The sequence below is a fragment of the Cetorhinus maximus genome, chromosome 16, assembly GCF_964194155.1.
Source record: "Cetorhinus maximus chromosome 16, sCetMax3.hap1.1, whole genome shotgun sequence".
Taxonomy (NCBI): Eukaryota; Metazoa; Chordata; class Chondrichthyes; order Lamniformes; family Cetorhinidae; genus Cetorhinus; species Cetorhinus maximus.
The window spans coordinates 46,182,314-46,209,976 of record NC_135894.1 but is presented as its reverse complement, the minus strand read 5'-3'; the positions used below and the strand labels follow the sequence as shown (position 1 = coordinate 46,209,976).

General features: G+C 42.7%; 1 protein-coding gene across 2 annotated transcripts in view; it reads right to left on the bottom strand.

The window, feature by feature from the left end:
• Positions 1-27,663, bottom strand: part of LOC144691947 (uncharacterized) — a 76,313-nt gene that overhangs the window by 22,006 nt on the left and 26,644 nt on the right. For both annotated transcript variants that reach the window (XM_078560512.1, XM_078560511.1), the window contains exons 3-4: positions 3,787-3,873; positions 2,340-2,429 (exon numbers count right to left, since the gene is read on the bottom strand). In XM_078560512.1, coding sequence (XP_078416638.1) covers positions 2,340-2,429; positions 3,787-3,873 — 177 coding nt within the window. The remainder of the gene's footprint in view (positions 1-2,339; positions 2,430-3,786; positions 3,874-27,663) is intronic.

Genomic DNA, 27,663 nt, shown 5'->3' with positions numbered 1-27,663 from the left:
AACTAGTATATTACCAGCACAATATAAAAGAACAGGTCATAACTAAATACATTGTGAAGGTTACCCCTCACCTGTAGTACAATGCACATTTTATAGATAGCTAACATATCATTGCATTCAATGAAAAAGAAAATTGAGGGAGGTGTGGAAAATGGGCAGCCTACTCACTGATACTTGTTTTGCATTACCAACCAAGCCCAATCCATCCCCAATATGATCAGAACATTTAAAAACATGAGAACATTTCTAAGACATAGGCCACTCTTAATTTATTTAATTTTCCTAAAAGGTGACTAAATACGTGCAAAATTTTCAAGAAGCCAAAACAGCAAATTTCCTTCAGATAATATTGTTTTGCCCTTTTACTATTTCACATTTAATCAACTAGGTCTAATCTGATCCTTGTAACTTCCATCCCTTCACTATTCAGATAATTAGCCTACATTTTTGAAATGAATTAATTTTGGTTTGGCACTAACTGGCTTTGATGAAACTTTATTACATGCATCAGTCTACCACCTTGGACAAACAACAGCTGAATCTTTAGCCTCCGGTAAGAGTTGACTAGTTTGTATTTATGTACTTTAGTTTCATCACAGTTAAACTTAAAAAGAACACTTAAATCGATATTATGCATTGCTTTCATCATTGCAAAGACTTACATCAGGCTGTTTCCCAAATTCCACAAAACTAAACTTAGTTAAGTCAGTTTATTGATATAATTTAGAACATAGGCCACCCAAAAAAATGTTAAATAATTTTTCTCTGAATCCTTTTCAATACATTTACATCCTCTTGAAGAAAAGGAACAACAATTTTCCATTTTGAACTTAGGTGTTAAGTATTGCCTGGGAGAAGCACACAGAGAAAGATTAGGTTCACTCTGTTACAGGTGTATGATCCTACCTACATGATTCTCTTCCATATGTTCCATTCAGGCACTTATTTAATGCTCAAATGCAAAAGAGGAAAATCTGTCCCAAAGCCGATCATTACTTCACCTATTTGTAATGTAGCCCTGCCAATGTTCTGAAGAGTCAAAATAATCTGCTTAAATTTATAACCCAATGTTTACTGGATGCTTCTGAAGATCTATTTTACAATGCCACCAATAAGATAGCATTGACTGGATATGTTTTAGTTGATTTAATACTGTTGCTGTTTAAGCTCAGATTTTGGAGACCAGAATCCATGAACTAGGTCCATATTCCAGAAGGTAGACAATTAGACCTTTTCTGGGTCTGTGAGTCTGCCAAAGGGATAAAGCAGCCAACATTTAGCAGCATAAAGTTTGGAAGCTGGCACATGGATAAAGAACTCCTGGAATGTAAATAAACAGTGCCGGTATAATTGTGATTTTAGTGTTGGATGCACACCCATTCTTTCATTTTCACTGTTGTCAATGGATTTTCATCCATTGTAAAAACATCAATCTTTTCACTTACCAATATGAATTTCCCTATCTTATTTCACACTTAAAATCTCTTATTGCCATTTTACTGTCATATTGATTGAGGGGATTTTATTTACTTTAAGTCACAGAGGAAAATTAGTCCAAGTGGTGGAAGAGAATGTTTAAGGTGGTGGATGGGGTGTAAAGTGAATATTTAAAGTGGTGGATGGGATTAACCAATCTGAGGTTAAGGTTAAAGTCAACTGGGGGCAGATGTCTTATGTTTTTTTTTCTATAAGCAACATCATAAACAAAAGAGGAAGGTTTTGTATGTTTTTTTCACAAAAACATTAGAAAGAGACCAGATTTTGTTAGAGATAGTGATCAGAGGCAATGTTTACAGTTGTTAAAACATTGGTGATCATTCACTATGATTTACTATATTAAAAACAGAGGAAATATTTCCTCTTTGTTGGCAAAGCATAGCAAGAATTTTGACCTGGGAATGTATAATGCTGGTACAAGGACTTTTGCTCTTCACTATAGATAACAAAATTGAAAATTATTTCTATTATATTAATTGTGATTTTGGTTTCATTGAGAAATCTTCTCTGATGGTGTGTAAAATGGAACCATTCCATTATGCTTCATTGAAATGTCAAACCTCACTTAACACAAAAATTAATCACATTCTATCCCAGAAAAGTACAAATGCAAGAAGATGTGTTTGGACTTCTTCCTTATGGTGTCACTTTAAGAAGATTTCTAAGTGAAATATATATTCTCTAACTACCTTTACCTATAACTTTAAGGCAAAACTCACAGGAGCAAGAAGTGACTACTGACACATTAGTGGCTAAGGAGTACAACTTAAACTGTTAATATTTAGGAATATTTTATAAAATATATCAGTACATTTCTCTTTTATAGAGCTTCACTTGCTTACCTGATGATGTTGCTTTTCCAGTTAATTTCCTTGCAATCCAAGTAATCAGAACAAGTATTATCACTCCAAATATGGGTCCAACGATTGATACTATTATTATAAATAACATATGTAGTAGTAATGAATAATACTCTTCATTTATCAATTAACAAACAAAACTCACTTCAGGAAAGACACTTTATTCAAAGAGATAGCTTTAATAATTAGTCCATTATATATTTCCCACCTATAATTAAGAGCTTCTTCAGCATGTGTTCATTATGTATTAAAACATATCTCTAGTGTTCACTGTTGCTCGGTAAAATGTTAGTAGTCTCTAATGTAAACTGATCTATTATTGAGCACCTGTATATTATTATTGAACAACCAAAGATGAGGGGTGAAGGCCCACAATACAGGAAACCATTACAGTTTTAAATGTTTATGACAGAAGATATTAAAGTAAAGCTCCCTTGAGTATAATTGTTTATGTGATCATTATGTCAATGTGTGTAAGTAAGTTTTGAATGCTCAGTACCACAAACTATATAAAGCTTGGTGCAGTCAGGTTTGTGGGTAGGCTGACTAGCAGAGAAGCAGGAAGAATTGGTTGGGAAGTCTGGAGGCTGAAACCACTGTAAATCTGACTTCACAGTTTGACATTACTTTTCCCCTGCTTTTCAGCTCCATAATCTGGGGCTGGTTTCTCTGTTGCAGAATTGAATAGAGTTCTGTACATATCTTCAATAAATTAATATATTCAAAATGTATTAAATTTGATACAACAATGCACATTTATGTAAATATGCAATTATGCAAATGTGCAGAGGACCTGTAACAGTTAAGATAAGGGAGAGTTTATTTTACATCTGATGGTTTGGTTTATAAATATTTCTATTAGGTGATCATTTTTAAAATTACATAATTTTCATTAATGTAACTTTAAACCTCTGATTTGACCAATTAAATTAGATAATATGATGCTTAAATAACCTCCTGTCCCAACTGCCTTAGTATTACTGGATGCCAGGAATGCAAAGACAGTCCTGATATCCAGAATTGCTATGTTAAGAATAACAGGAAATAAGTGGTTTAATGTATTCTCATCATAAGCCCATAATCTGCATACACCTGCTCAAAAGCAGGTGGACATATTTGATGTCCGCCATCACTTTGGACAAAACTCCCAGAAGCAGCAGTGGAGCTTTAGAGCAAGCAGAATGTTGTTTTCCCAAATATCCCACTCCCACCCACTCAGAAACCATCTGAAAATGGGCAATAATCCAGTACACTAAAGCTTCCAGACCAGCTAGATTTATTTTTCAGAACAACTTTTGTCTGGCTGGTCCCAGAAATTAAAAAAAGATTCAGTAGTGGCTATAAATAAAACTAAGTATCAGTCTGATGTTTCACGAATCACACTGAAAGGAAATGAAACCTCAAACATATGTACAGTTTATAGCATTACCTGAAATGTATGTTATTGTTCTTGAGTGATGGACTCCTGCAATCGACTGGTTTATTTCAAAAGTCTCATCGATTTCGGATTCTAAATCTGTATCAAGAATGAACAAAAGTGTAGTTGTTCAGTTCAGACTGAAACCTCTTTAGTCATTATAAAGTGAAGGAAAGTCAATTGAGAAGGGGAAAGGAAAGAAGAAACTGTCCAATCCACCTTTACACACAAAGAGTGAGCTAAAAAAATTCATTCTAATTTAAGGGCAAGTGTAGACTTTTACATCCAGTTTATTTTTGTTCAACCCACAGACTGTGGCGTTTTGTTTCTTTAAAACTGTTTTCCTGTCATCAGACAACGTTATGCCTTCCCTCATCACAACATTGTGGTGTTGTGATCTAATAAACAAAAAATACTCACTATGCTCCTTCCCTGACTAAGGTTCATGAATTCACATTTGAAGCACAACCAGTTCCATAGAAAAGGGAACATGTGCCATCTGAGAGTTCACCATCAGGGAATTCTGCTGCCACCTCTGTACAACAGTTGTTTTTTTATGCTATGCAATAAACATGGGCAGGAGGAGAGCTGTCGCCTAGCATGGATTATTGCCTTGCAAAGATAGGGGAAAAAATAAGGAAAAACCACAAACTATGGCCTTGACCTTTCACTACTTATATATGTTGTCTGCCCTTATACAATAGAAATGTGGGTTACACGTACTGACAAATCTAAATTTCTGTAGGAACTTGAAATTGTTGTAAGATGTGTGTAGCTCGGTAGGTCTCAGGAAGAGGTCCTGAGTCTTGTATAGTTTAACGGTAAGCGTTTGTTAATGTGGTAATCTGAAGTACAATACACCTTTAAGAGAATGTGAGCAGATTGACCACATGATTGCATTATCCAATTGCTGTGTAGCATGGGCTACAATGTTAATCAGTAGTTTAGAACTGGGTCTGGTTTGAGAAGCAGACATGTGTTAGTGCTCTGTTACTTGTGTTAATAAACAGCATGTTCTTCATCTTACATTGGTCTCTGCATCTGCAGTATCTTCTTTACTAACTCACTCACTGATAGATAGGCGTGCAATCGTGTTCGCTGAGCAAAGCAGCCCGACAGAAGCAACACAATAGTTAACTACTAGTAACTATATACATATATAGTGTATAAGGTCTAAGGTAGGAGCTGGGCCCATGCTTGCCTCTACACATGTCTCTGTCCAGTACAAGACTGCACCCTAGACTTGGGTGATGTGTTCCTTTACATCGCACTGTGGGCAGCACTGTACCCAGCCCCACATTAACCCTTTCTGTGCCAGACCTTCATACTACAGAAATTATGAGATATTCTATCAAATCTAATATTGTTTATATCCCAACAGGATATTTATTGGAAAAAACTGTAAAAATCCCATAGTTTTTTAGAAAAAATAATTTCTCTTGGCAAAAATACGTTTTTCATATTGCTGCAAAACAATGTAGGGTTGAAATTATAGAAGGCGGTTCATCCTATGAATTGCTTTAAGACACGAGCTTCATATCAGTGAAGTAGATGGAGGGAGAAATTTTCTAACCCCTAAAAAACACGTGTAGGGATGATTCAAGATTAAACCAAGCTTGTTGATTGCATTGCAGGCAGAACGGTAAATTGGTGCTGCCTGCGCTTTTGAATGATGGCTGTGTTAATCTAGTGCTCCTTGTGCTGTGTACTGGCTGCAACCTCAGCAGGGGCTTGTCATTACAAATGGTTAGCATTGCTTAAAAGCAGCTTGCATCTCTGAAAGGGGTGGTGGATTGTGACTGCAAGAAGGATGGGAGTTTTTTCAAATGTCAATCTGGGCTATAACACTTTGAGAAATTGCTGAACATGAAGCACCCAAGGTTTTCAGACATACACCGGATGTCTTAGTGGAATAGATGGAAATGAGAGGCATCCTGCGTTTGTAGGAGAGCTGAAGGCCCTCCAGACATATGCACGGGAGGCAGTAGGAGCAAGTAAGGGCAGAGGTCAATGCCAGGTGCATTGCTCCAAGAAAATGGATGCTCTGCAGGAAGAAGTTTAACGACCTGACATGTATTGACAAAAATGGTGGTTTCAATCTTCAAATTACATTTTATACAAACTGCACCATTAACCTCATTTATCGCTCAATTCACAATATCCCCATCACCCATATACCAACAATTTCTTATCAACCAGTATTCAACACATTTTAATTAATATGGTTTACCTCAGCCTCATGTTCTTAGCATGATTGCAACCTTGTATGCAAAACTCACAGCTCACAAACTAGTAGCTATTCGCCATGACAACCACATCATCCAAACATATTGCAGGACACTCACCGACACACTTCTCTCTTTCTTGCATGAGAAGCTGGCATTTAACTTCAGACAGGGGCAAACAACCAGAGGAGGGAAAACATACCTGCCCATGGAGAAGACTCCATGCTGGCCATCATGGGAAGGGGCATCACTGGGCCTGTAGGCACTGGCAGGGCAAGAGGGATTAATGATAAAGGCATCTTTTGTACCTACTCCTTCTCTCATTCCACTTATCCTTTGTCCCATAATGCCTTCTCGCTCACAAGTTTCAGATGATGTAATTGTGCATTTTTTACTTTCTCCTCTCCTCTCAACACAACTCAACACTTGTCCCTTTGTCATTTCAGGTACCCAAGATCTGAAACCTTACCAGCCAGTAAAGGAAGAGAAAGCAAACATTGAAAAAGAAGATATGCTGGCATTTATTCCTACACTCATACCTACTAGTCCAGAGACTGATCCTGTGCATCATTTAGAGGCTAAGATAGAGGAAGGATCTGCACATGGTGAGATACTGGGCACAAGCGTGCAAGTACCAGGGCCGAAGAAAAGGATGGCGTAAGTGCCAGCTTGCTAGAGCGTGAGGTTGCACACTAGCTCTGCTGCTGAGTGATGAGGACTTCAATAGGCCAGGCTTCAGAAGAAGGGTGTACATAACCAAATGCTTAGTGCACTGGAGATTCTGCCAGAAAGTTTGCACACACTGTCAAGGAAGATTGTGGAGTCCAATTCATTGGACTCACCCTTTCCGGGGCTGAATAGGTAATCACCACCATCATCACAGTTGTGATACCCATCATGATGGATTGTGTGACAGCTGATGTTGCAGCTTCCATTACAGCACAAACAGCTTCCATCAAAAGTATAACTACTGTAAATGGAGCTCAAACTGCTACCACCTTGGCCTTGGATGCCACTGTTCAAGGGGACTCCAAAGACAGCACAACACTCTCACTCTAGGATTGTTGAGAAACTGCCCCTGGGGAGTGACAGTGGCTTCATGGAGTACAAACCTCCAATTGTCTCTCAGGATGACAGCATTCCTACTGCCTTCCCTGCCACTCCACTAGTGCCCTTGCTGCTGCCTGTCAGCCAGTCAGCAGCAAAGGCCAAGATAGTACAGTCTGAAGCCAGTCCACCTTGGCCCTGAGCAACTCGAAGTTACCCTCCAAGGCCACCTGATGTCTCCTCCATTGAAAGTCACTTTCAACCAGCTATACTGTGGCCACTGAGGAAGCACCTTGTAGGAACACCAGGGTAGGCAGAAGCACATGGAAGGCAGACACTATGGAATTACACAAGTTTGATTAGCTCATTTTCATGAGCAGTATGTCATGATTGAGTTCATAAAATTGAATTAAAGGCTGTTGGTGGATGGGGAGGTGCAGTTGACATTACTGGTCATTCTCATGAATTATTTGATCACATGGAGCTCAGGCAAAGGGAGTGGAATCACATTTGGTTCATGAAAATGACTAAGTTTATAAGAGGCACATGCAAGCCAATTTATGTGCAGCCTGCATATCCTGCACCATGGGGAAGTCTGCAAACCATTGAAAGTTTCCACCTGTTTGTCTCAGTCAAGAGGGAATGAGATGAAGCTGTCTCTCTGTGTATTGAGAGCCTCAGTGACCTCCCTTGTACAACAGCGCACTGCAGCCTGTGAAATGCTGGTTTTGTTCCCAGCAGGAGCCTGGAAGGAGCCGGACACATAAAAATTAAGAGCAACAGTCACCTTGATAGCCACAGGCAATGTGATCCTTGCCCTGCTTTGAGTTGTGGCTGCAGCCGTTGGTATAGATTTCAGTCACAACCTCTTTAGTGAAACAAAGACATCCCCTGCATTGGCCCTTGCTGAAGTTGAGGTAAGCAAATTGCTCTAAGAGTTTCAACAGATAGGGATTCCTGTTGGAACCCTTCTGCCTCTTCACCTCTTCCCTCTTCTAGCAGTTTGTCCTGATCTGCATGACCTCCCTTAAATTTCATAGCCATGTTCTATTCATAGAAGAAGTTCTGCCAGACCATCCATGTCTGGAAGCAACTTTATGCAACAGAAGCTTTTAGGTCAGCAAAAAGCACTTCAACACCAGCTAGACCACTCCTATAGATGAATTAAATTATAGTCAGGAATAAGAAAGCTCCAAAAATATTTACAATTGCACCAGCAGCCCAAGAAAAGTGCAGCAACTAGGTTATGAGAGGTTCATGATTCGTTTAAATAATGCTGGTGGGCAGTGGTGGTCCTTCACTTCATTTACAGCATGATCAGCTGTGCAAATTAAGATAGGGCCTAGGATGGGTATCAAATCAACTATGAACACTAATTGATGTCATAATTTTCCTGTTCTGTTTGCTGCCTGTGTTTATTTTTTATTCTTTCATCGGATGTGGGCATTGCTGGCAAGGACAACATTTTTTGCCCATCCCTACTTGCCCTCGAGAAGGTGGTGGTGAGATACCTTTTTGAACTTTTGCTATACATCTGGTGTAGGTACGCTCACAGCATTGTTAGGAAGGAAGTTCCAGGATTTTGATCCAGCGACAGTGACAGAATAACAATATTAGTATTAGTCAGTATTAGTAGGGAAATGGTGTGGGGGAAATTGATGGGATTGAAGGCCGATAAATCCCCAGGGCCTGATAATCTACATCACAGAGTACTTAAGGAAGTGGCCTTAAGACCTATAGACTCTGGAACAGTTCCTACAGATTGGAGGGTAGCTAATGTAACCCCACTATTTAAAAAGGGAGGTAGAGAGAAAACAGGGAATTATAGACCAGTCAGCCTGACGTCGGTGGTATGAAAAATTCTAGAGTCCATTATAAAAGATTTAATAGCTGAGCACTTGGAAAACAGTGGCAGAATCGAACAGAGTCAGCATGGATTTACGAAAGGGAAATCATGCTTGACAAATCCGCTGGAATTTTTTGAGGATGTAACTAGTAGAGTTGATGAGGGGGAGCCAGTGGATGTGGTTTATTTGGACATTCAAGAAGGCTTTCGACGAAGCCCCACATATGAGATTAGTGTGTAAAATTAAAACACATGGGATTGGGGGCGGTGTATTGAGATGGATAGAAAACTGGTTGGCAGGCAGGAAACAAAGAGTAGGAATAAACGGGTCTTTTTCCGAATGGCAGGCAGTGACTAGTGGGGTACCGCAGGGATCAGGAATGATTTAGATAAGGGAACTAAATGTAATATCTCCAAATTTGCAGATGACACAAAGCTGGATGGGAGGGTGAGCTGTGAGGAGGATGCAGTGTGATTTGGACAAGCTGAGTGAGTGGGCAAATGCATGGTAGATGCAGTATAATGTGGATAAATGTGAGGTTATTCACTTTGGTAGCAAAAACAGGAAGGCAAATTATTATCTGAATGGCTATAAATTGAGAGAGGGGAATGTGCAAGAGACCTGGGTGTCCTCGTATACCAGTCGCTGAAGGTAAGCATGCAGGTGCAGCAGGCTGTAAAGAAGGCAAATGGTATGTTGGCCTTCATAGCGAGAGGATTCGAGTACAGGAACAGGGATGTCCTGCTGCAATTATACAGGGCCTTGGTGAGACCACACCTGGGAATATTGTGTGCAGTTTTGGTTTCCTTATCTGAGGAAGGATGTTCTTGCTATAGAGGGATTTCAGCGAAGGTTTACCAGACTGATTCCTGGGATGGCGGGACTGACATATGAGGAGAGATTGAATCAGTTAGGATTATATTCACTGGAGTTCAGAAGAATGAGGGGGGATCTCATAGAAACGTATAAAATTCTAACAGGACTAGACAGGGTAGATATAGGAAGGATGTTCCCGATGGTGGGGGAGTCCAGAACCAGGGGTCATAGTCTGAGGATGTGGGGTAGACCATTTAGGACTGAGATGAGGAGAAATTTCTTCACCCAGAGAGTGGTGAGCCTGTGGAATTCGCTCCCATAGAAAGTAGTTGAGGCCAAAACATTGTATGTTTTTAAGAAGGAGTTAGATATAGCTCTTGGAGCGAAAAGGATCAAAGGATATGGGGAGAAAGCGGGAGTAGGCTACTGAGTTGGATGATCAGCCATGATCATAATGAATGGCGGAGCAGGCTCGAAGGGCCGAATGGCCTACTCCTGCTCCTATTTTCTATATTTCTATGTAGTTCCAAGTCAGGATGGTCTGTGGATTGGAGGGAAACATGCAGGTGGTGGTGTTCCCATGCGTCTGCTTGCCATGCCCTTCTAGATGATAAAGGTTGTAGGTTTGGCAGGTGCTGTCAAAGGAGGCTTCGCAAGTTGCTGCAGGGCATCTTGTAGATGGTACACAGTGCTGTCACTGTGTAATGGAGAGAGTAAATATTTAAAGTAGTCGCTGGAGTACCAATCAAGTGGGCTGTTTTATCCTGGATGTTGTCAAGCTTCTTGAATATTATTGGAGCTGCACTCATCGAGGCAAGTGGAGAGTATTCCATCACAGTCCTGATTTGTAGACAGTGGAAAGGCTTTGGAGAGTCAGGAAGTAAGTTACTCTCTGCATGATTCCCCAACCCTGACCTGCTCTTGTAGCCACATTACTTATACGGCTGGTCAATTTCTGTTCAATGGTGATCCCCAGGATATTGATAGTGGGGGATTCAGTGATGGTAATGTCATTGACTGTCAATGGGAGATGGTAGATTCTCTCTTGTTGGAAGTGATCATTGCCTGGCACTTGTATGACGTGAATGTTATTTGCCACTTATCAGCCCAAGCCTGAATGTTGTCCAGGTGTTGCATATGGACACGGACTGCTTCAGCATCTGAGGGGTTGCAAGTGGTTCATCATCAGTGAACCTGGAGAGAAGATCATTGATGAAGCAGCCAAAGATGGTTAACCCCAGATCACTACTCTGAGGCACTCCTGCAGAAATGTCAAGGGGCTGAGATGATTGGCTCTAACGACCACAACCATCTTCCTTTGTGCTAGACATAATTCCAATCAGTTTAGAGACTTCCTCTTGATTCCCATTGACTTAAATTTTGCCAGGGGTCCTTGATGCCACACTTGGTCAAATAGTGTCTTGATGTCAAGGGCAGCCACTCTCACCTCACCTCTTTTCAGCTATTCTGTCCATATTTGGACTAAGGTTGGACCAAGAGCAAGAGCCAAATGGACCTAGAAGAATCCAAACTTAACAATGACCTATTCACCGATGCTGTGTAAATGCCATTTGGTAACACTGTTGACGACACCTTCCTTACTTTGCTGATGTTAGAGGGTAGACTTATGGGGCAGCATTTGGCCGGATTGGATTTGCTCTGTGTTTTTGTAGACAGGATATACCTGAGTAATTTTATACATTGTTGCGTATATGCCAATGTTGTAGCTGTACTAGAAATGCTTGGCTACATACATAACTAATTATGGTGCACAAGTCTTAGTACTATAGCCGGGATGTTGTCAGGGCCCATAGCCTTTGCTCTATATCCAGTGCAGTCAGCCACTTCTTGATATCACATGAAATGAATCAAGTTGGCATAAGGCAGGCTTCTGTGATGCTGTGGTACTCAGGGGGAGACCAAGATAGATCATCCACTTGGCACTTCTGGCATGTTTGGCGCGTATGGGCTGTACAAGCATGAGACTTTACAAGACGGTTATGTCTTAAAATGTTTCCTGTAACTTAAGGTAAAACAGAATGTTCTGGCTAGTGGGTCTTGTGGTCATACTACACCTCTGCATGGAGGAAGACCAATGTGACCTCGTTATTATAGGGAAAGAAACCCCAAAAAACAGGTGATAGTTTTCACAACTTAACACAGAAAAAGGGATAGCTTCTTTTTGGAAACAGTCAAAGAGGCAGAGAGAGAGAGAGAGAGGGACAATGCAGTTAATGCTTGAAGGATAGGAAAATACTTTTTGTGTTAGCAACTAAACAGAATGCTGGTGAGAGCTTGGGGTTCTCTGTTCAAACAGAAAAAGATGGAACAGAGGGGACTCTTGAAGCTTTAAGGAACAGGGAGTTGCCGAGAGGTGGGTCTTGCTGGTGGAAGATGGTTCTGGAATACTTAGGCTGAGTGGAACGATATTTGGAGAACACTGGATGATTCAAGATGGCACACCAGGGAGAAGTGAGCCTGCTGGAAAGCTGGCAGTAACATGGGATTTGATCATGTAATGCCATATATCTGCCAGAAGTGCGGTGCACAGCAAAAGGAGTTGCAAGACATATCTGGATTGTGTTAATTAATGCAAAAGTACCTTTTCTTTAGCTTGTTTTATTAGTTGTCTGTTAAGTAATGTTTGATATATGTTGATTTTAGTTTGTTTGTTACAGTAATAATCTCAAAACCTGAAATCTTGACCCTCGGTTTATTTCCGTTGGTTGTTGGGAATTTCTAGGACTCTATGGGGATGATAACAGCGCACAAACCTCTTTGCCAAAAATTGTGTCCAGCGCACTTCTTGTCAGAAGAATGCATATGCATCTCAGACCCCCTTTTCAAGTGTTAGGACAAAGCCTAGTACCAAAAAATTGGGTGCTACACAGCCCAATTTCTCCCTCTGATATCTTTGTTCTTAGATTCCATGATTTTTTTTAACTAGGCTTCATATATATTACAAACCAGCAGAGGCCTGAAGATGTGTCTAGTCTCAGGTTGAATTCCACAGATTAAACGTTTATTGAAGGCTATCATGGATGCCCCTTGTGAAATTAATTCTAAGAGGTTTGTTCCAGGTGGGTAGGATTTTACTGCACAATCGTACTGTTAATTAGGAATAGCACACTTCAGAAGAGCTGAGGTTCAGTGCGTATAAACATGAATGTTAATATTGGAGATTGTCATTCCCTGGTTTTAACTGAATTGTGTGGGGAAAAGAAAAGGGTCTCCATAACTGAAAATGAATTACTGGAGCTTTGCCAAACAGGGTAGCATTCACTTTAACCCATGAATATTTTGATTGTTTCCATATTTGACACAAATATTTTTCTATTCCACATTCTATGTCTTACAGGATAATATTGCTTACTGTTTCAATCAAAATTCCATAGCGTGAGGCCTGAGCAATTTTAACACCTGCGCTTTGTTTGTATATGCCCTGTCAATTTCCCACCCAAATCTAGCAGAAAGTGGTTGGTGTTCAACAGGCTGGAGTGAAATATTGGATGGTAGGAGGTCCCACCCAAGAACCTGAAGGAGGAGGCCTTGACTCACAGGTAAGTAGTTTAGTCAGAAGACCCTTGCTCTCAGCAGGGGATGGATGGTGGGCTGAAGTGGGGAGCCCAGGGCAGGAGGAGACCCAAGAATTCCTTATGCAGCCTGGAGGTCTTTGAGTGGGTATCCCTCCCGCTTGTTCAGAAGAGCAGGTTAAGACTGAAACCTACAGGAAGACAGCAGAATGGATGTGGGTTAAATGCATGACATGGATCATTTACACTGCCCATGAAGGAAGCTGGGAAGGAAGGGTGATAGTTGATCCTTTGGAACTTAACATTTTTTACCTAAAAACAGAGGAAAAGCATTTCTTTCCCCAATATTAATTAAATTGTGGTATGTGGAGCTTCTAAATGTGAAGATTTGTAGGAATGATTTTGTTAACAGTAATGAAAATGTAACAGCCATAATAATGATCCTTTAGCACTTCTGAAAGAACTAATCATTATAAGTGTCTAAAAGATCAATATTTTAGCTGTTGAGTAAGTGGCTGTACGAGTATGGATGTCAGTGGAGAAAATGACAGTTTAACAATGAGGCCCTGCAAGTGTTGTAAGCACAGTAATGGATTAGCTCAAGCACTTTTTCAGTGGGGTAAAGGACAGACATGCAGAAAAATGTGATAGACAAAGTCAACTGTATCTTCAAATAGTCTGGAAGAATGTGCACACTTTTATAGAAGAAAATGAAAGTAAGGGGGGAATGTTATATACCAGCACAGACACAATGGCTTGAATGGCCACTTTCTGTGCTGTATCATTCTATGATTCCCTGAAGATTAAAGTCTCAGCACAGGATATATTTAAATTTTTGGGAAGTGACTAATTGTAAAAGGTATTTGCAAAAACCATGTACTGGCAATGAGAATTGTTAGCAAGTAAATATATAGAAGTGAAAATAGCAGGTTTATCCAAATTACATTATAAATACAATGTTGAGATGGAGAGGTAGAAATTTGTCTGTGCCTGTTTTGGGCAGTACATGCCTGAACCAAGAGGCTCGAAGCTGGCACAGAACTGGCCTTGGGACTCATCAAAATCATCTGGGTGAGCTGCCAGTGCCTGCTGCATCTCCACAGGCTGCTCTCACTCCAGGACGATTGAATTTTAGGCTGCTTGCCTCACTGGCTGCAGCCTCAGTTAAGAAGACCTAGGTATGGAGAGAACAGCGTGTGGTTTAGCCCATTGCTGCGGCCACAGGAGTGCTGTGGAACCAGGAAGAACTCTCCTGCTCCTCCTGACTCCTCCTTTAAACTTTTTAAAGCTCCTTTTACTTTCTGTTTTTCTGCACCCAAAGCAGCAAAATCTGAACATGCCTGCTCAAGGGCAGTCAACATTTTGCTCTGCTTTAGCATAGGCAAGAGGTCTAACAGCAGTTTTAGGAAGTTGCACCAGATGCTTGAAAACTACCCATATTCAATATGGGCCAACCACAAAATATTTTTACAGTAAACAACATTTTAAGCTTCCAAAAAATGCTAGAGATACTCTGCAGATCTGGCAGCATCTGTAAAGATTGTGACAGAGCTAACATTTCAGGTCAGAGCTTTCATGATGAAAGGCCATCACCAAAGTCTTCATCCTCATTCTCTGACTCCATAGTGCATTTAGACTGGTTCTCCGATAGTTCAACTTGCCACTCGTGATGAAAGGTCATCAGTGTGAAATGTTAATTCTGTTTCTCTCTCCACAGATGTTGCCTGATCTGCTCAATATTTTCTCTTTTTATATCAGTTTTCCAGCATTCACAGTATTCTGCTACCCTTTTATCTAATGCTTTATTACTGATTATTCAATACTGATTGTCAATGTAGGAGTGTTCTACAGGAACACTGCTCATTTGTTTTTCTCGCAAAAGTAAACATTTCTATTCAACACACATAAGGAGTCAACTGGCAAGTACATCCAATGGCATTCTTCCCAATGCTTTTCACACCTGACTTCACTCCATCAGTGTTAGAGCATTTTTTTTTTAACCAATAAGCAATTTCCTGTTTACGTTTTAGCTTTCTTCAGTTAGTAAAATAAACCGTTTTTGTGCATTCTAATTGCAATCAAATACCAAAAAATGGCATTTGCATTAACACTACAGCTGGTTGTTTTCTGACATTCCCACAACAACAGCTATTTGTTTTTTTATGTTGTTCCCTTGACAACCCAACAGTAGCTAGGTGGTTATTGGCAGCAATTGAAAAAAAGTATTCAGGTCGGCTAGAAGCTGCTATGATGGCTAAAGGTTAGGAAGCCTAAAGCTAGTGTTCACAAATGTTTAACTCAATTGAAAACCACAAAACAGCAGGAATAAATATTACGAATATGGCACTACTAAATATTGCAACAATCCAAGCATTAATGTGATTTAGATGCATATGGAGTGAATTTAATGTAGAAAAATGACCCAAGGCACTTAACAGAGGTGTAACCGGACAGATATGGATGCCAAGCTAAAGAAGTGAACGTTAGGAGAGATGACCAAAAGCTCAGGCAAAGAGGTTTTTTTTTTAAGAAGGAGCTTAAAGAAGGAGTGGGATGTGGAGAGACAGAGGAATTTAGGGAAGAAATAGCAGAATGTAGGGCCTAGGTAGCTGCAGGCACAACTGTCAATGCTGATGTGAAGCGAAGGTTGCTGCATAAGAGATTTTCCAACAGCCATATGGAATTGAAGGCAAATTATTGACCTGGTTGGGAAATTGGATGAGCAACAGGAGACAAACAGTGGGGATGATGGGCAGGTACTTGAATTGGAAGGATGGGCATTATTTAATGGGCCTTCAGGAATGGGTCAGGAGAAGTGGGACGGCCATAAAATGATGAGAGCAGGCGAGGGTAGAGTGTCCATCGTCTCCCTGATCCTGTGGAATTTTATCAGCGGTGGGGAAGGTGGAGGTTGGCCCTCTCGCTCAAACTGAGGCCCTTGAGTGGTCTCCCTGCTGCTGGCATCTTACCAACGGTGGGCAGGGGGGGGGGAACTCTCCAGTGCATGGGATGACTGTCCAGTAAAAGCTGGTGGCGTCCTTGTGTTTTTCTTTTGTGGGGAGGCCCTCCTGATCGGAAACCCCATGACCCACAGAGGATGCCCCAAAAACAATAGCCACTCCCACGATGCACCCAACCACCCCCCACCGCCCTGTCCGGTGACCCCAGCCCCACTTACCTTTGTCCAAGGGCTGCATTCATATTATTCATTCTGGCCAGCCCTCTAGGAGGGATGGAAACTCTTGGAGGTAGGATATCATCCCTTAAAGGACTGGAAGCTCCAACAGCAGATCATTGGCTCCCTGATTGGCACAGATTCCAGTCTGGGTTCGACAGAGGCTGGATTGCCACAGCTTTCTGGCATGTGGTCAGGCCAACTATCAGCCCGAAAGGATTAAGCCGAATGTGCCCAGTGGTGTCTGTGTTACAGCCACAACTATTCACCATATATATTAATGATGATGGGATAGAAAGCCACATAGCCACATTTGCTGATGGTACAAAGATAGGAGTTTAAGCAGCATATAAAATTAAGTGACTAGGAAAACTCTAACAAATGGATTTCAATGTAGGCATAAAGGATGGAACAGGGAACTTTCTAAATGGTGAAAAGTTAGAAGCAGCGAAGGTCCAAAGAGACTTGGGGATTCAGGCACACAGATTATTAGAATGTCATAGACCAGTGCAGAAAATAATCAAAAAGGCTAATAGAGTGCTGGCCTTTATATCTAGAGGACTAGAATACAAGAAAGTAGAAGTCATGTTTCAGCTATACAAATCTCTGGTTAGATTACGCCTGGAGCTCTGTCGGCAGTTCTGGGAATCACACTTTAGGAAGGTTATATTGGCCTTAGAGGGAGTGGAGTGTAGGTTTACCAGAATGATACCTGGAGTTCAGGAGATAATTTACAAGGAGCGATTGCACAAAATAGGGTTGTATTCCCTGAAATTGGAAGGTTAAGGGATGATTTGATCACAGTTTTCAAAATATGAAGGGGAACAAACAGGATAGAAAATTACAGCTGCTGATTGTGGAGTCTAGCAACAGGAGGCATAGGTCGGAATTCTCCCTGAAATGCGCAAGGTACGTTAGGCGGGAAAAACAGTGTTCCATGCAATGGCAGCTTTTTGAGGTGAATTGTCTACTAGGAACAGGCCGTTCCACTGGCGGGTGACATCTGATTCACCCACCCCTCCGTGACCTTAGCGCTCCCTAACTGTGGCCGCCATATTTATATGGTGTCCCTGCACAGCACTCACGCTTCCTGCAGCAGCTCCAGTGAAGACATGGCTCCCAAAGGCAGAAAGCACACTGTGCCCAAATTCAGTGATGCCTCACTGGTGTGCCTGTCAAAAGCAGTCAAGGCCTGCCACGATGTCCTCTACCCCAATCTTGCTGCAGGCATTTCACAAAGGTGAACAATCCGGCTTGGGAAGCGGTTGTAACAGTGATCAGTGCAAACACCCTGCAGAAGAGGTCAGCTAACCTGTGTAAGAAGAGGATGAACAATCTCATCCATTCCGCCAGGGTAAGTCAACCATCTCATTACTCTCAACTCACACACTGTCAAGACCATCACACATTCACATCTCACTCGCTGCCACCTCAAGAGACAGCACTACTCTCACATGCCCCCACATCTCCATCTGGCCTCATCTCCTCTGGAGTTTGCATCCTAATCCTGTCCAGGGCTCCACTCGCCACCCACACATGTCAGGCATCCTTATCATTTGTCCTTGAATGCGCCTTGCTCACACTCTCTCCATCTGTCTTCATGCAGGACAAACTGGCTCACAATAAGGAGAGATCCCATACCAGGGGTGGAGTTCCCGAGATCTAGATTCTCACAGACTTTGAGAACAAAGTCATAGAGCTGACTGCAGACGTAGGCAGTGCTTGCACTGACGGTGAGGTCAGCGGGGCTCAGCCAAGTGAGGATCCTGCATTAGAACATCCTTCAGACAACTTATACAGTGTGTGATTTCCCCTGTTCCAGAGTCACCTGCCATGCACTAATAAAAACATATGAACTAGGAGCAGGAGTAGGCCACTCGGCCCTTCACACCTGCTCCACCATTCAATAAGGTCATGGCTGATTTGATTGTAGCCTCCTATCTATCCCCAATAACCTTTTACCCCTTGTTAATTAAGTATCTATCTAGCTCTGCCTTAAAAATATTCAAAGGCTACTTCCACTGTATTATGAGGAAGAGAGTTCCAAAGACTCACGACCCTCTGAGGGAAAAGATTTCTCCTCATCTCTCTCCTTTCTTTCCTAGGCATCTTTGGGAATCTGTCGAGGGCATCCATGAGCCAGATCCTCCGTTCCAGCCACGATGGTACCTCAGATGAGGAACCTGAGGATAGCATCTTTGAAGATCAATCACAGCGCTCACCCACACCCTCCACCAGCTCAGAAACACACACCTCGGTGGTTCTAGAGTAGCCTCAGGGTCACAATCTGGTGAGCACAGCGCACCATCTGTTCCATAACAGGTGGAGGAGACAGGGACATCAGAGGTCACCAGCACTCAGAGGACTGCTGGAGGCCAAGTTTCTGCTGAGTCCGAGTCCGAAGATGAGCCTCCGGACTTGGTCCTAAATCAGTTGCTGGAGCTGCAAAGACAACCATGGGATCATCAGGAAGGGATGTCAGCTGCACTTCTCAGATTGCCATGCACGATGAAGGGGTCCATCGGCCTTCAGTCTGAGGCTATGGTGCTGGCATGCCAATACACTGAGGTCAATACTGGCAGGCTAGCACCTGCTGTGGAGAGCTTGGTCCAGGACATTGGTACTGCACTGCTGCAGGAGCTGCACTCCAGCATTGTAGCCATTGGTGGCACCCATCAGTGTCAACGTGAGAGGGATGTGGGGCACCTCGATCTCATTCCAGCTGCCCCTTCTCCTCAAGAAGTCAGCCAGGGGCCCTCGGCCAGCCATAGGGAGGAGGATCAGCAGTTCAACACCCCAGGGCCATCCACCCAAGTGATTCGGGGAGTGTCCGGCCGATCCAGATCCCCTCTTCCTGTGATCCCATCAGCTCCAGCTCCACAGGCCAAGGAGGGTGCACCTACCTCACAGCAGGACACCCAAAGCAGGCCGGACCCACCAGGTCTCAGCCCTCCAGAGGACACCCCCCAAGGTCATCACAGACAACAGGGCGTATCAGTGAGCAGGCTACTTCCACCTCCGCTCTGGATGTTTGGCGGAGCACCTAGCTATAGCGGCAGGGTATAGAAAGTGAAGAAAATGCAGTTGCACAACATTGGCACAGGTGTTAACCACATGTATATAATGTTCAAGCTCCTCCTCATTGGAGGAGATGTGTAGCTCCTCCATCTCATCATCTGCCAAGTCCTTCCCCTTTGTAGCGCCAGGCTGTGTAGCATGCAGCACGCCATGATGATGCGTGAGACCCCCTGGGGGTATACTGGAGTGCTCCGCCAGTTCAATCCAGACATCGGAATCACATTTTCAGGGTCCCTATGATGTGTTCCACCAACGTCCATGTTGCAGCATGAGCCTCGTTGTACTTCCTCTCTGCAGGAGGCTAAGGCCACAGCACAGGCGGCATCAGCCACATCCTTTGAGGGTAACCCTTGTCCCTGAGGAGCCACCCCTGACTCCTGTGGGTCCCTCGAAGATGTCAAGGGTCTGAGACCTACTCAGGATATACAAGTCATGAATGCTACTTGGGGATCTGACGCACACCTGCATGATAAGTTTGTTATGGTCGCACAGCAGCTGTACATTGAGTGAGTGGTTATCTTTCTGATTGATATACTGACCTGTCTGTTTCCAGGGAGCTTTTATAGCCAAATGAAAGTAATCGATGGCACCCTGCATATGTGAGAAACCAGAAATCTGCAAAGCCCAGTGCTCGCGCATCCTGGCTTGCTTGATCTCTGTCGAAGAGGACAAAATTCTGGGCCTTTGCAGAAAGGGTGTCTGTGACCTCCTGGATGCATTTGTGGGTGGACGCTTGGGAGATGCTGCAGAGGTCCCCAGTCCTGGAACGAACTGGCGTAAAAGTTGAGTGTGGCCGTCACTTTCATAGCCACTGGCAATAGATGCCCTCCAAGTCCCCGTGGCGCTGTGGGAACCTGCTGTCTCTTGGTCTTGAGATTCTGCTCCTCCCTTTGGCAAGCTTCGTGCCTCCATCACTTTCTCTTCATTCTTCCTTTCTGCCTATAAGCAATAATACAGACAGCAATAACACCAGGCTTCATCTTCCTGATGGTCTCCTCACTGCAGTATCACTGAGAAACACGCAAGAGTCAGCATTTGTTGCCAAAGGTCCACTTTCTGTCCCTGACTGTGGGCTCAAGGCCTTTTCACACATGCCAGGGAGTACTGGCCCCTGAAATAATGCCCAGTGCAGGGTGCGCATGAACGTTCACCACAAACCGTCCCTCCCACCACCCCCCCACCCCCCCTCCTCCCGCCACCACCCCCCCCACCAGCCACATGACTGATTGACGGCAGCTCCGGCCTGGCGACTGGACATTCTGCTTTCAGCCTAGACACTGGGGGATCATCATTACCTGCACTCCAAGACTGCGCTGTTTGGACTACACATGGGGGTTAATGTTCAGTGAGTACATAAGATTAATTTAGGGGGTCCGGAGGCTTCTCCTCTGTGAGTGGTGAATGGCCACATTTCTAAGGGTATTTTCAAGCTTGTCCAGTCGTCCAATCGTTCTGTAGTTCCATAAAACTCTGGTGAAGTTGAAGGCTGCAAATGTGGGGTTAAAACTAGGGTAACAATCGTTGCCACTTTGAGGGATATGTGTTGCGTGAATGGACATTGTTGCCTCACCTTACTGACTCCCTGCCTGTCAATTGAACAGCTGCTAAACTATCTCAGCTGTGCCTCTGTCCTTGTTTTGGAACTATCATTTCTGTTGGGTGGCCCTTTAGTGCCCCCCATTTGCAGAAGAGAGTTCCAAAATTTTATCACCATTTTTGTGTGGAAATGATTCATAATTTCACTTCTGATGGCCTGGCGCTAATTTTTGGGCTATGGCCCGGATTTTTTGCTTCTGATCGCGGTGGGTGTCATGGCCGGTGTGAGGGCTAAATCTCCCAAGAAGGCCCAAAACTGCTTTTACAGCAATGTAAAATGAGGAAGTGGTTGTGTGCTTCATGGCAGGCTGTGTTTGCTGCTGGCAATCCATTGCGTACGTTATTAGTATAAATCAGCATCTCATTAAGATGCCTGCTTGCCAGGATCACCCCTCCACGCTGGGTTAAGAGCCTACGTTGGCACGCGATTGGAACGACATGTTTCACAACAGGATTTAAACGATGTGCAGCTGGCGACCTGCACTTTGCTCCTGACCCCAAGGTGGGTTTGCGTACCTTGCATCGTGTAGCACTTACAGGGGGTCAGGGGTCAGGCTGCGCAGGCTGCACCTCACCGGATTCAGGGGGCTCTCATAGCAAGTGCCTACAGGTAACATAGTAGGGTTAAAGCAGGGGTGGCTTTTACTGTGCTGCAGGGCAAGGGCTCCACTGGGGAAGGGGCCAGGCAGGACTGTGCCAACCCCGCTTCAGTCATTTGTCTCAGTGCTACCTTCCCCACCCGTTGTCCCCAGTGGAGCCCTTGCCCCTCAGGCCCTTCCCTTCCCTCAGCCCTGTCTGACCCCTGACCCCCTGCGAGCACTGCATGGGGTCAGGAGTGAAGTGCAGGTCGCCAACTGCACGTCGTTTAAATCCTGTTGTGAAACATGTTGTTCTAATTGCACGCCAACCTGGGCTTTCAATCCAGCGTGAAGGGATGATTCTGGTGAGCAGTCGTCATAATGAGATGCTGATTTATGCTAATAACATTCGGGAAATATGGCCCGCCATTGACGGCTGAAGTGCACAATCGCTTCCTTGTTTTACATTGGCGTAAAAGCGGTTTTGGACCTTCTCGTGAGATTTAGCCCTTGCACCGGCCATGACCCCCACCGCGATCGGGAGCGAAAAATCCAGGCCATAGTCTAACCATAAGTGCCAGACCTTCAGGAGTGAAACTATGAAACATTTCCACACAAAAGTGGTGGTAGAATTTTGGAACTCGCTTCTGCAAATGGCAAATGATGCTAGGTCAATTGTAAATTTTAACTCCAAATTTTAGTTAGTTTTTTTGTTAACCGGAAGTATTAATGGATATGGGGAGAAAATGGATAGATGATTGGCTGGCTGGCAGAAAACAGAGAGTATGCATAAATGGGCCTTTGGCTGATTGGCAGGATGTGACAAGCGGAGTCCCACAGGGGTCTGTACTGGGGCCTCAACTTTTTACAATTTATATCAACGACTTAGATGAGGGGAGCAAAGACATGGTAGTTAAATTTGCAGATGACAGAAAGATAGGTAGGAAAGTACGTTGTGAAGAAGACATAAGGAAGTTTCAGATGGATATAGGTTCGTTGAGTGAGTGGGCAAAAATCTGGCAGATGGAGTATAATTTGAGAAAGTGTGAAGTTGTTCACTTTGGCAGGAAGAATAAAAAAGCAGAGTATTACTTAAACAGAGACTGACTGCAGAACTCTGAGGTGCACAGGGATCGAGGTGTTCTAGTGCGAGTCACAAAGAGTTAGTATGCAGGCACAGCATGTCATCAAGATGGCTAATGGAATGCTCTCCTTTATTATGAGAGAAATTGAACATAAAGGTAAGGATGTTATGCTTCAGTTATACAGGGCATTGGTGAGATCGCATCTTAAATACTGTGTGCAGTTTTGGTCTCCTTATTTAAGGAAGGAAGTAAATGTCTTGGAAGCAGTTCAGAGGAGATTTACTAGATTGATACCTGGAATGACCGAGTTGTCTAATGAGGATAGATTGGACAGGCTGAGCTTGTTTCCACTGGAGTTTAGAAGAGTGAGGGGTGATTTGATTGAAGTATATAAGACCCTGAATGGTCTTGACAAGGTGAATGTGCAAAGGATGTTTCCTCTTGTGGGTGAGCACTAGTGGGCACTGTTTTAAAATTAGGGGTCACCCTTATAGGATAGAGATGAGGAGAATTTTTTTCTCTCAGAGGGTTGTGTGACTTTGGAACTCTGCACCTCAAAAGGCTGTGGAAGCGGGGTCATTGAATATTTTTAAGGCAGAGGTAGATAGATTCTTGTTAGGCAAGGGAATCAGGTTATCAGGGGTAGATGGGAATGTTGAACTCAAAACGCAAACAGATCAGCTATGATCTTATTGAATGGTGGATTAGGCATGAGGGGTTGAATGGTCTACTTCTGCTCTTATTTCGCATGTTCGTATGAAAAGATGGGTATATTGAGTTCAGTTGCAGATTAGCCTTGATATCATTGAACGGCGGAAGCAGCTCGAGGAGCGAAATGGTCTACTCCTGTTCCTATGTTCCTAAGTTACCTAGAGTATCCATGGATGTACAGTTTTGATCACTATATCCAGTTAGAACAAATTCACACTTGAATCAATTTTTTTGGTAAATATAAAAGGTCCAGGACTACTTAATCATATTTTGAAACAACACTGACCACCTCCACCAGGTCCTGACTTTGAACCAAGCTGGGATATAAAGCAGGAGAATCAACACTAAACTGGAATAAGAGCCTAACATTGGCTTCTACAATTTCAGTGCATTTTAAACAGGAAAATAGGTTTAAGGTTCTGTCCTTTTGCCTTTGGACTTAGGTTCAATCCTGTCTAGACTGATGGGTCAACAAACACAGTCTGTTGACTGCAAGGTCTAATTTGGACAACCTTAACATAGTTGGCAGTAGCTACTTGCCCACATCATAAAATGATTTACCATTCAACACAAAAAGGTAGTAAATCATCAGTCTCACCAAAGATGGCCATTTTGGGAAATAGAAAATAAAATAACACAGGTACAGGAGGAAGTAGCCTTTTGAAGTTATGTTAAGACAAGTTACAGGGGCAGCATTGAGAGACCATTGATTTGTATTGGGCCATGCTACACCTGACATAGAGACATTTAATATCTACAATAGAAAGGTGTTTGATTCTACCACTGACAGCTTTCAGCTTGCTAAGTACAAAAGAATTAAGCAAAGTGAGCATAGTGCTTGGTCAGATGATATACTTTAATATTCTGCCTGCAACAATATGTTCTACAGAACCAACTAACTATTGTTACAAATGTCGTGTCTGTACTTGATATTCTGTCCAGTACACTAGTGACAACCACATCCATAAGCAGACATCTCACCGCCAGCAATATCCATGCTGTTTATTTGATGTGTCAGTCTGTTTGGAGATGGTTAAGTGAAATATCAGTCTTTTCTGATGCCACTTAGAGGCAGGCTGCACCTCTAAAGGGGAGCTGCACTCTGGCTTCATACAGGAGCGACCATTTGAGACGTGAGAAATTGCTGCAGGATCTATAGTTTGAGTTCCTAAGTTTAGCAGGCTGCTTTGGAGGCCCTAATCCAACTGGTGGACAGGAAGAGGGAGATATCCTTCCCCCACCCACCCCTCCCCCTCTCAATGAAAAACCTGTCAGCAGCGAGAGGAAATGATTAGGGAGATTGATGCCAGAAATCAATGGCCAGGACATGGCTGCAATTCTGAACATTATTTAGCCACCTTACCAGAGTTGTCAAAATAGGAATCCTACCTTTCAGCTTAACTAATTTCTCATTACACCGGCAGCCTCACTATTCACAAGAGGCAACTCCCCAGCTTCCCTTCACTCTCCCAAAATTACTCCGCCACTTAACCTCACCTCATTCTCTTCTACTCCCTGTCTGTACCGTCCGTTCTCATCACCATTGCAGCTCTCACTCCCCCATTCCTCTTACCAAACATCTGCACTATTTGCCCGTACTCAAAACAGATCACAAGGCTGTCACCAACACACACCCTCTTTCGTGCAGGAGAACATTGCAGGGGAAGGTAAGACAATAGGTGAATTTAAAATTGCAATCAGCCAGATCAGGGCAGGATAGGAAGGGGTAAGTCCCCCAGTCCATTGGAACTGCCCCTCTGCCTTGCCTCTACCAGGTGCAGGGAGTTAAAATTCACCCAATATGTTTTATTTGTCTCCATTTTTTAAGAAATATGACACATTTTCTGATGAGCAAGAGTCAGTTGCCACTTAGGGTAGATTCTGCAGTAGTGCAGATCTCTGTTGGGGACCAAAATAAAGTGTGTTGAGGCAAGAGTTGTTGGAAGTAAGAGGCAGATTTCAGCTGACAAACTTGGCAGGACTATTTGTTAATTTATAATACCTCTGAGCTGCTAGCAGTTTTTTTTAAGTGAGCTCTTTTCATTGAGAGTGCTCACCTCACTCATCCGTGACTCTGTGCTGGGAGCAGAAAGGAAGATGCATTGAAACTTGGCAAGCCAATGTCAAACTGCCTGATGGAGTAGGGAATAGGGGCCAACAGGTCTGCTGAAAATGTCAAAATATAACCAAAATAAGAAATTGATATTTAAAGCACATTTTCTCAATGACTTCCCATTAAATCTTTTTGTTAAAAGTAGCTGAAATAATGGAATCTTTGTAATGTAAAATAATGGACTCCCTTACAAATCTTGAGCTTTAATCTTCTCGCAATCGATGGCAACAAGGAGATAATAGCCAGTATCATCCAGTCCAATTAACAAAAAAGTACAAATGACTGAGTCTAGCAAATACAGAGACAAATGATAAATCAAGTGGAGTGGCACAAGGTAAATATAGATAAACAGAGTTTAAAACATTTTCACAACCATTCTGCATCTCAGAACCATCAAAACAAACATACTGCCACCTGGAGGAATATGTTTTAATCACAAGTGGTAACTATAAACAGGAGAGATATATGGAGAAGCAATTGTAAAACAGTTACACTGCCACCTGGAGTGAAATAACACCAATGACTACTTAAAGCTCCTAATTCGTGAATATATACACTAAACTATTGGTATGGCGAATCAGAAGATATGCTGGTTTATGCCAATAGAACTGCTTATGCTATACAGAGAAACATATCAGAGCCGCTGAATTATATCAAACAAGTCCAATTCTATTTTCAATCAATGGTGTTCAGTCCTGCACTTTATTTACAATGGGAACAGTCCATTCCCCAGTGCCACCAGAACCCTGAAAGTTCTGTCAGTGCAAAATAGCCCCTGGTATTTTATGGTTCATTCTTCCTCTAACCTCCTTTCAATTAGTTCACTGCTTAATTTCCTTTATCCAGCGTTCGATTTCTTGCTGAATTGTTACTCAATTTTTCCTCAACATGCTCGAAAGAGGAAACTTTAGAAATGTGTCTGACATCCCATCTGAAAGCAACTGGCAGTAGCACTGAGTGCCACCTTTCTTACCCTTAAAACTACAGAACAGTGTGCTGAGAAAAAATCAACAGCTTGATGAAGAAATGTAATAGACTCTCTCCCTTTTCTTCCTTGGATAGCTTGAACACCAGCACAGCATTTAACCTCTAAAATTACTAGCTACATACCTTCACACTACAATATAGCTAAGGGAGTCAAGAACAACAATTTATATTTATGTAGCAACATTAATGTAGTAAAGCATCTTAAGTTGCTTCCCAGGAGCGTTATCAAACAAAATTTGACACTGAGTTGCATAAGGAGATATTAGGGATGATGTCCAAAAGTTTGGTTAGAGAGGTTTTAAAAGCATCTTAAAAGAAGAAAAATTAGAGAGGCAGAAAGGTTTAAGGAGGGAATTCTAGAGCTTAAGGCTTTGGCAGCTATAGGCACTGCTGCCAATGGCGAAGCAATGCAAATCTTTAATACTTGTGCAGATATATCTGTGGATTGTAACGCTGGAGGAGATTACAGGGATAGGAAGTGGCGAGATTATGGAGGGATTTGAAAACAAGGATGAAAATTTTAACTTCAAGGTGTTGCTGAAATTGGAACCAATTTAGGTCTGTGAGCACAGGAGTGTTGAGTGAATAGGGCTCAGTGCGAATTCAGACATAGCAGCAGTTTAGGATGACCTTAAATTTGCGCAGGATAGAACACAGGAGATGGAGCAAAACTTCGCAAGAATGAGGGATCAAGGAGTTTTTTTGAGGCTAGGGGCAATGATGATAAATTCCACATTTAACAAATGAGTTTCCATCTTTCCAAATGGGAGTTATTGCATGTAGAAGCTTTAAAGTCCTTCCTCCACTTCGAAAAGATAATATCTATTACGATAGCTGTCTGATATCCCTCCAATTATATATTTCACCTAAAGCATTTAATCTCGTTACCAGAAAAAATTGCCGGCAGTGTCCATGAAGCGCACCGGTATATTTAGATCCAGTGTTCCACAATACTTAGCTTTGACACAATTGGTATTAGTTAAAATAAATTGTATATAATAGGCCCCTGTCTACGTGATCAGTCTAAAATGAGTTAGATAGATTTAATGTCAGCCATGGCTCAGCTGGTAACACTCTCACCTCTTAGGTAGAAGGACC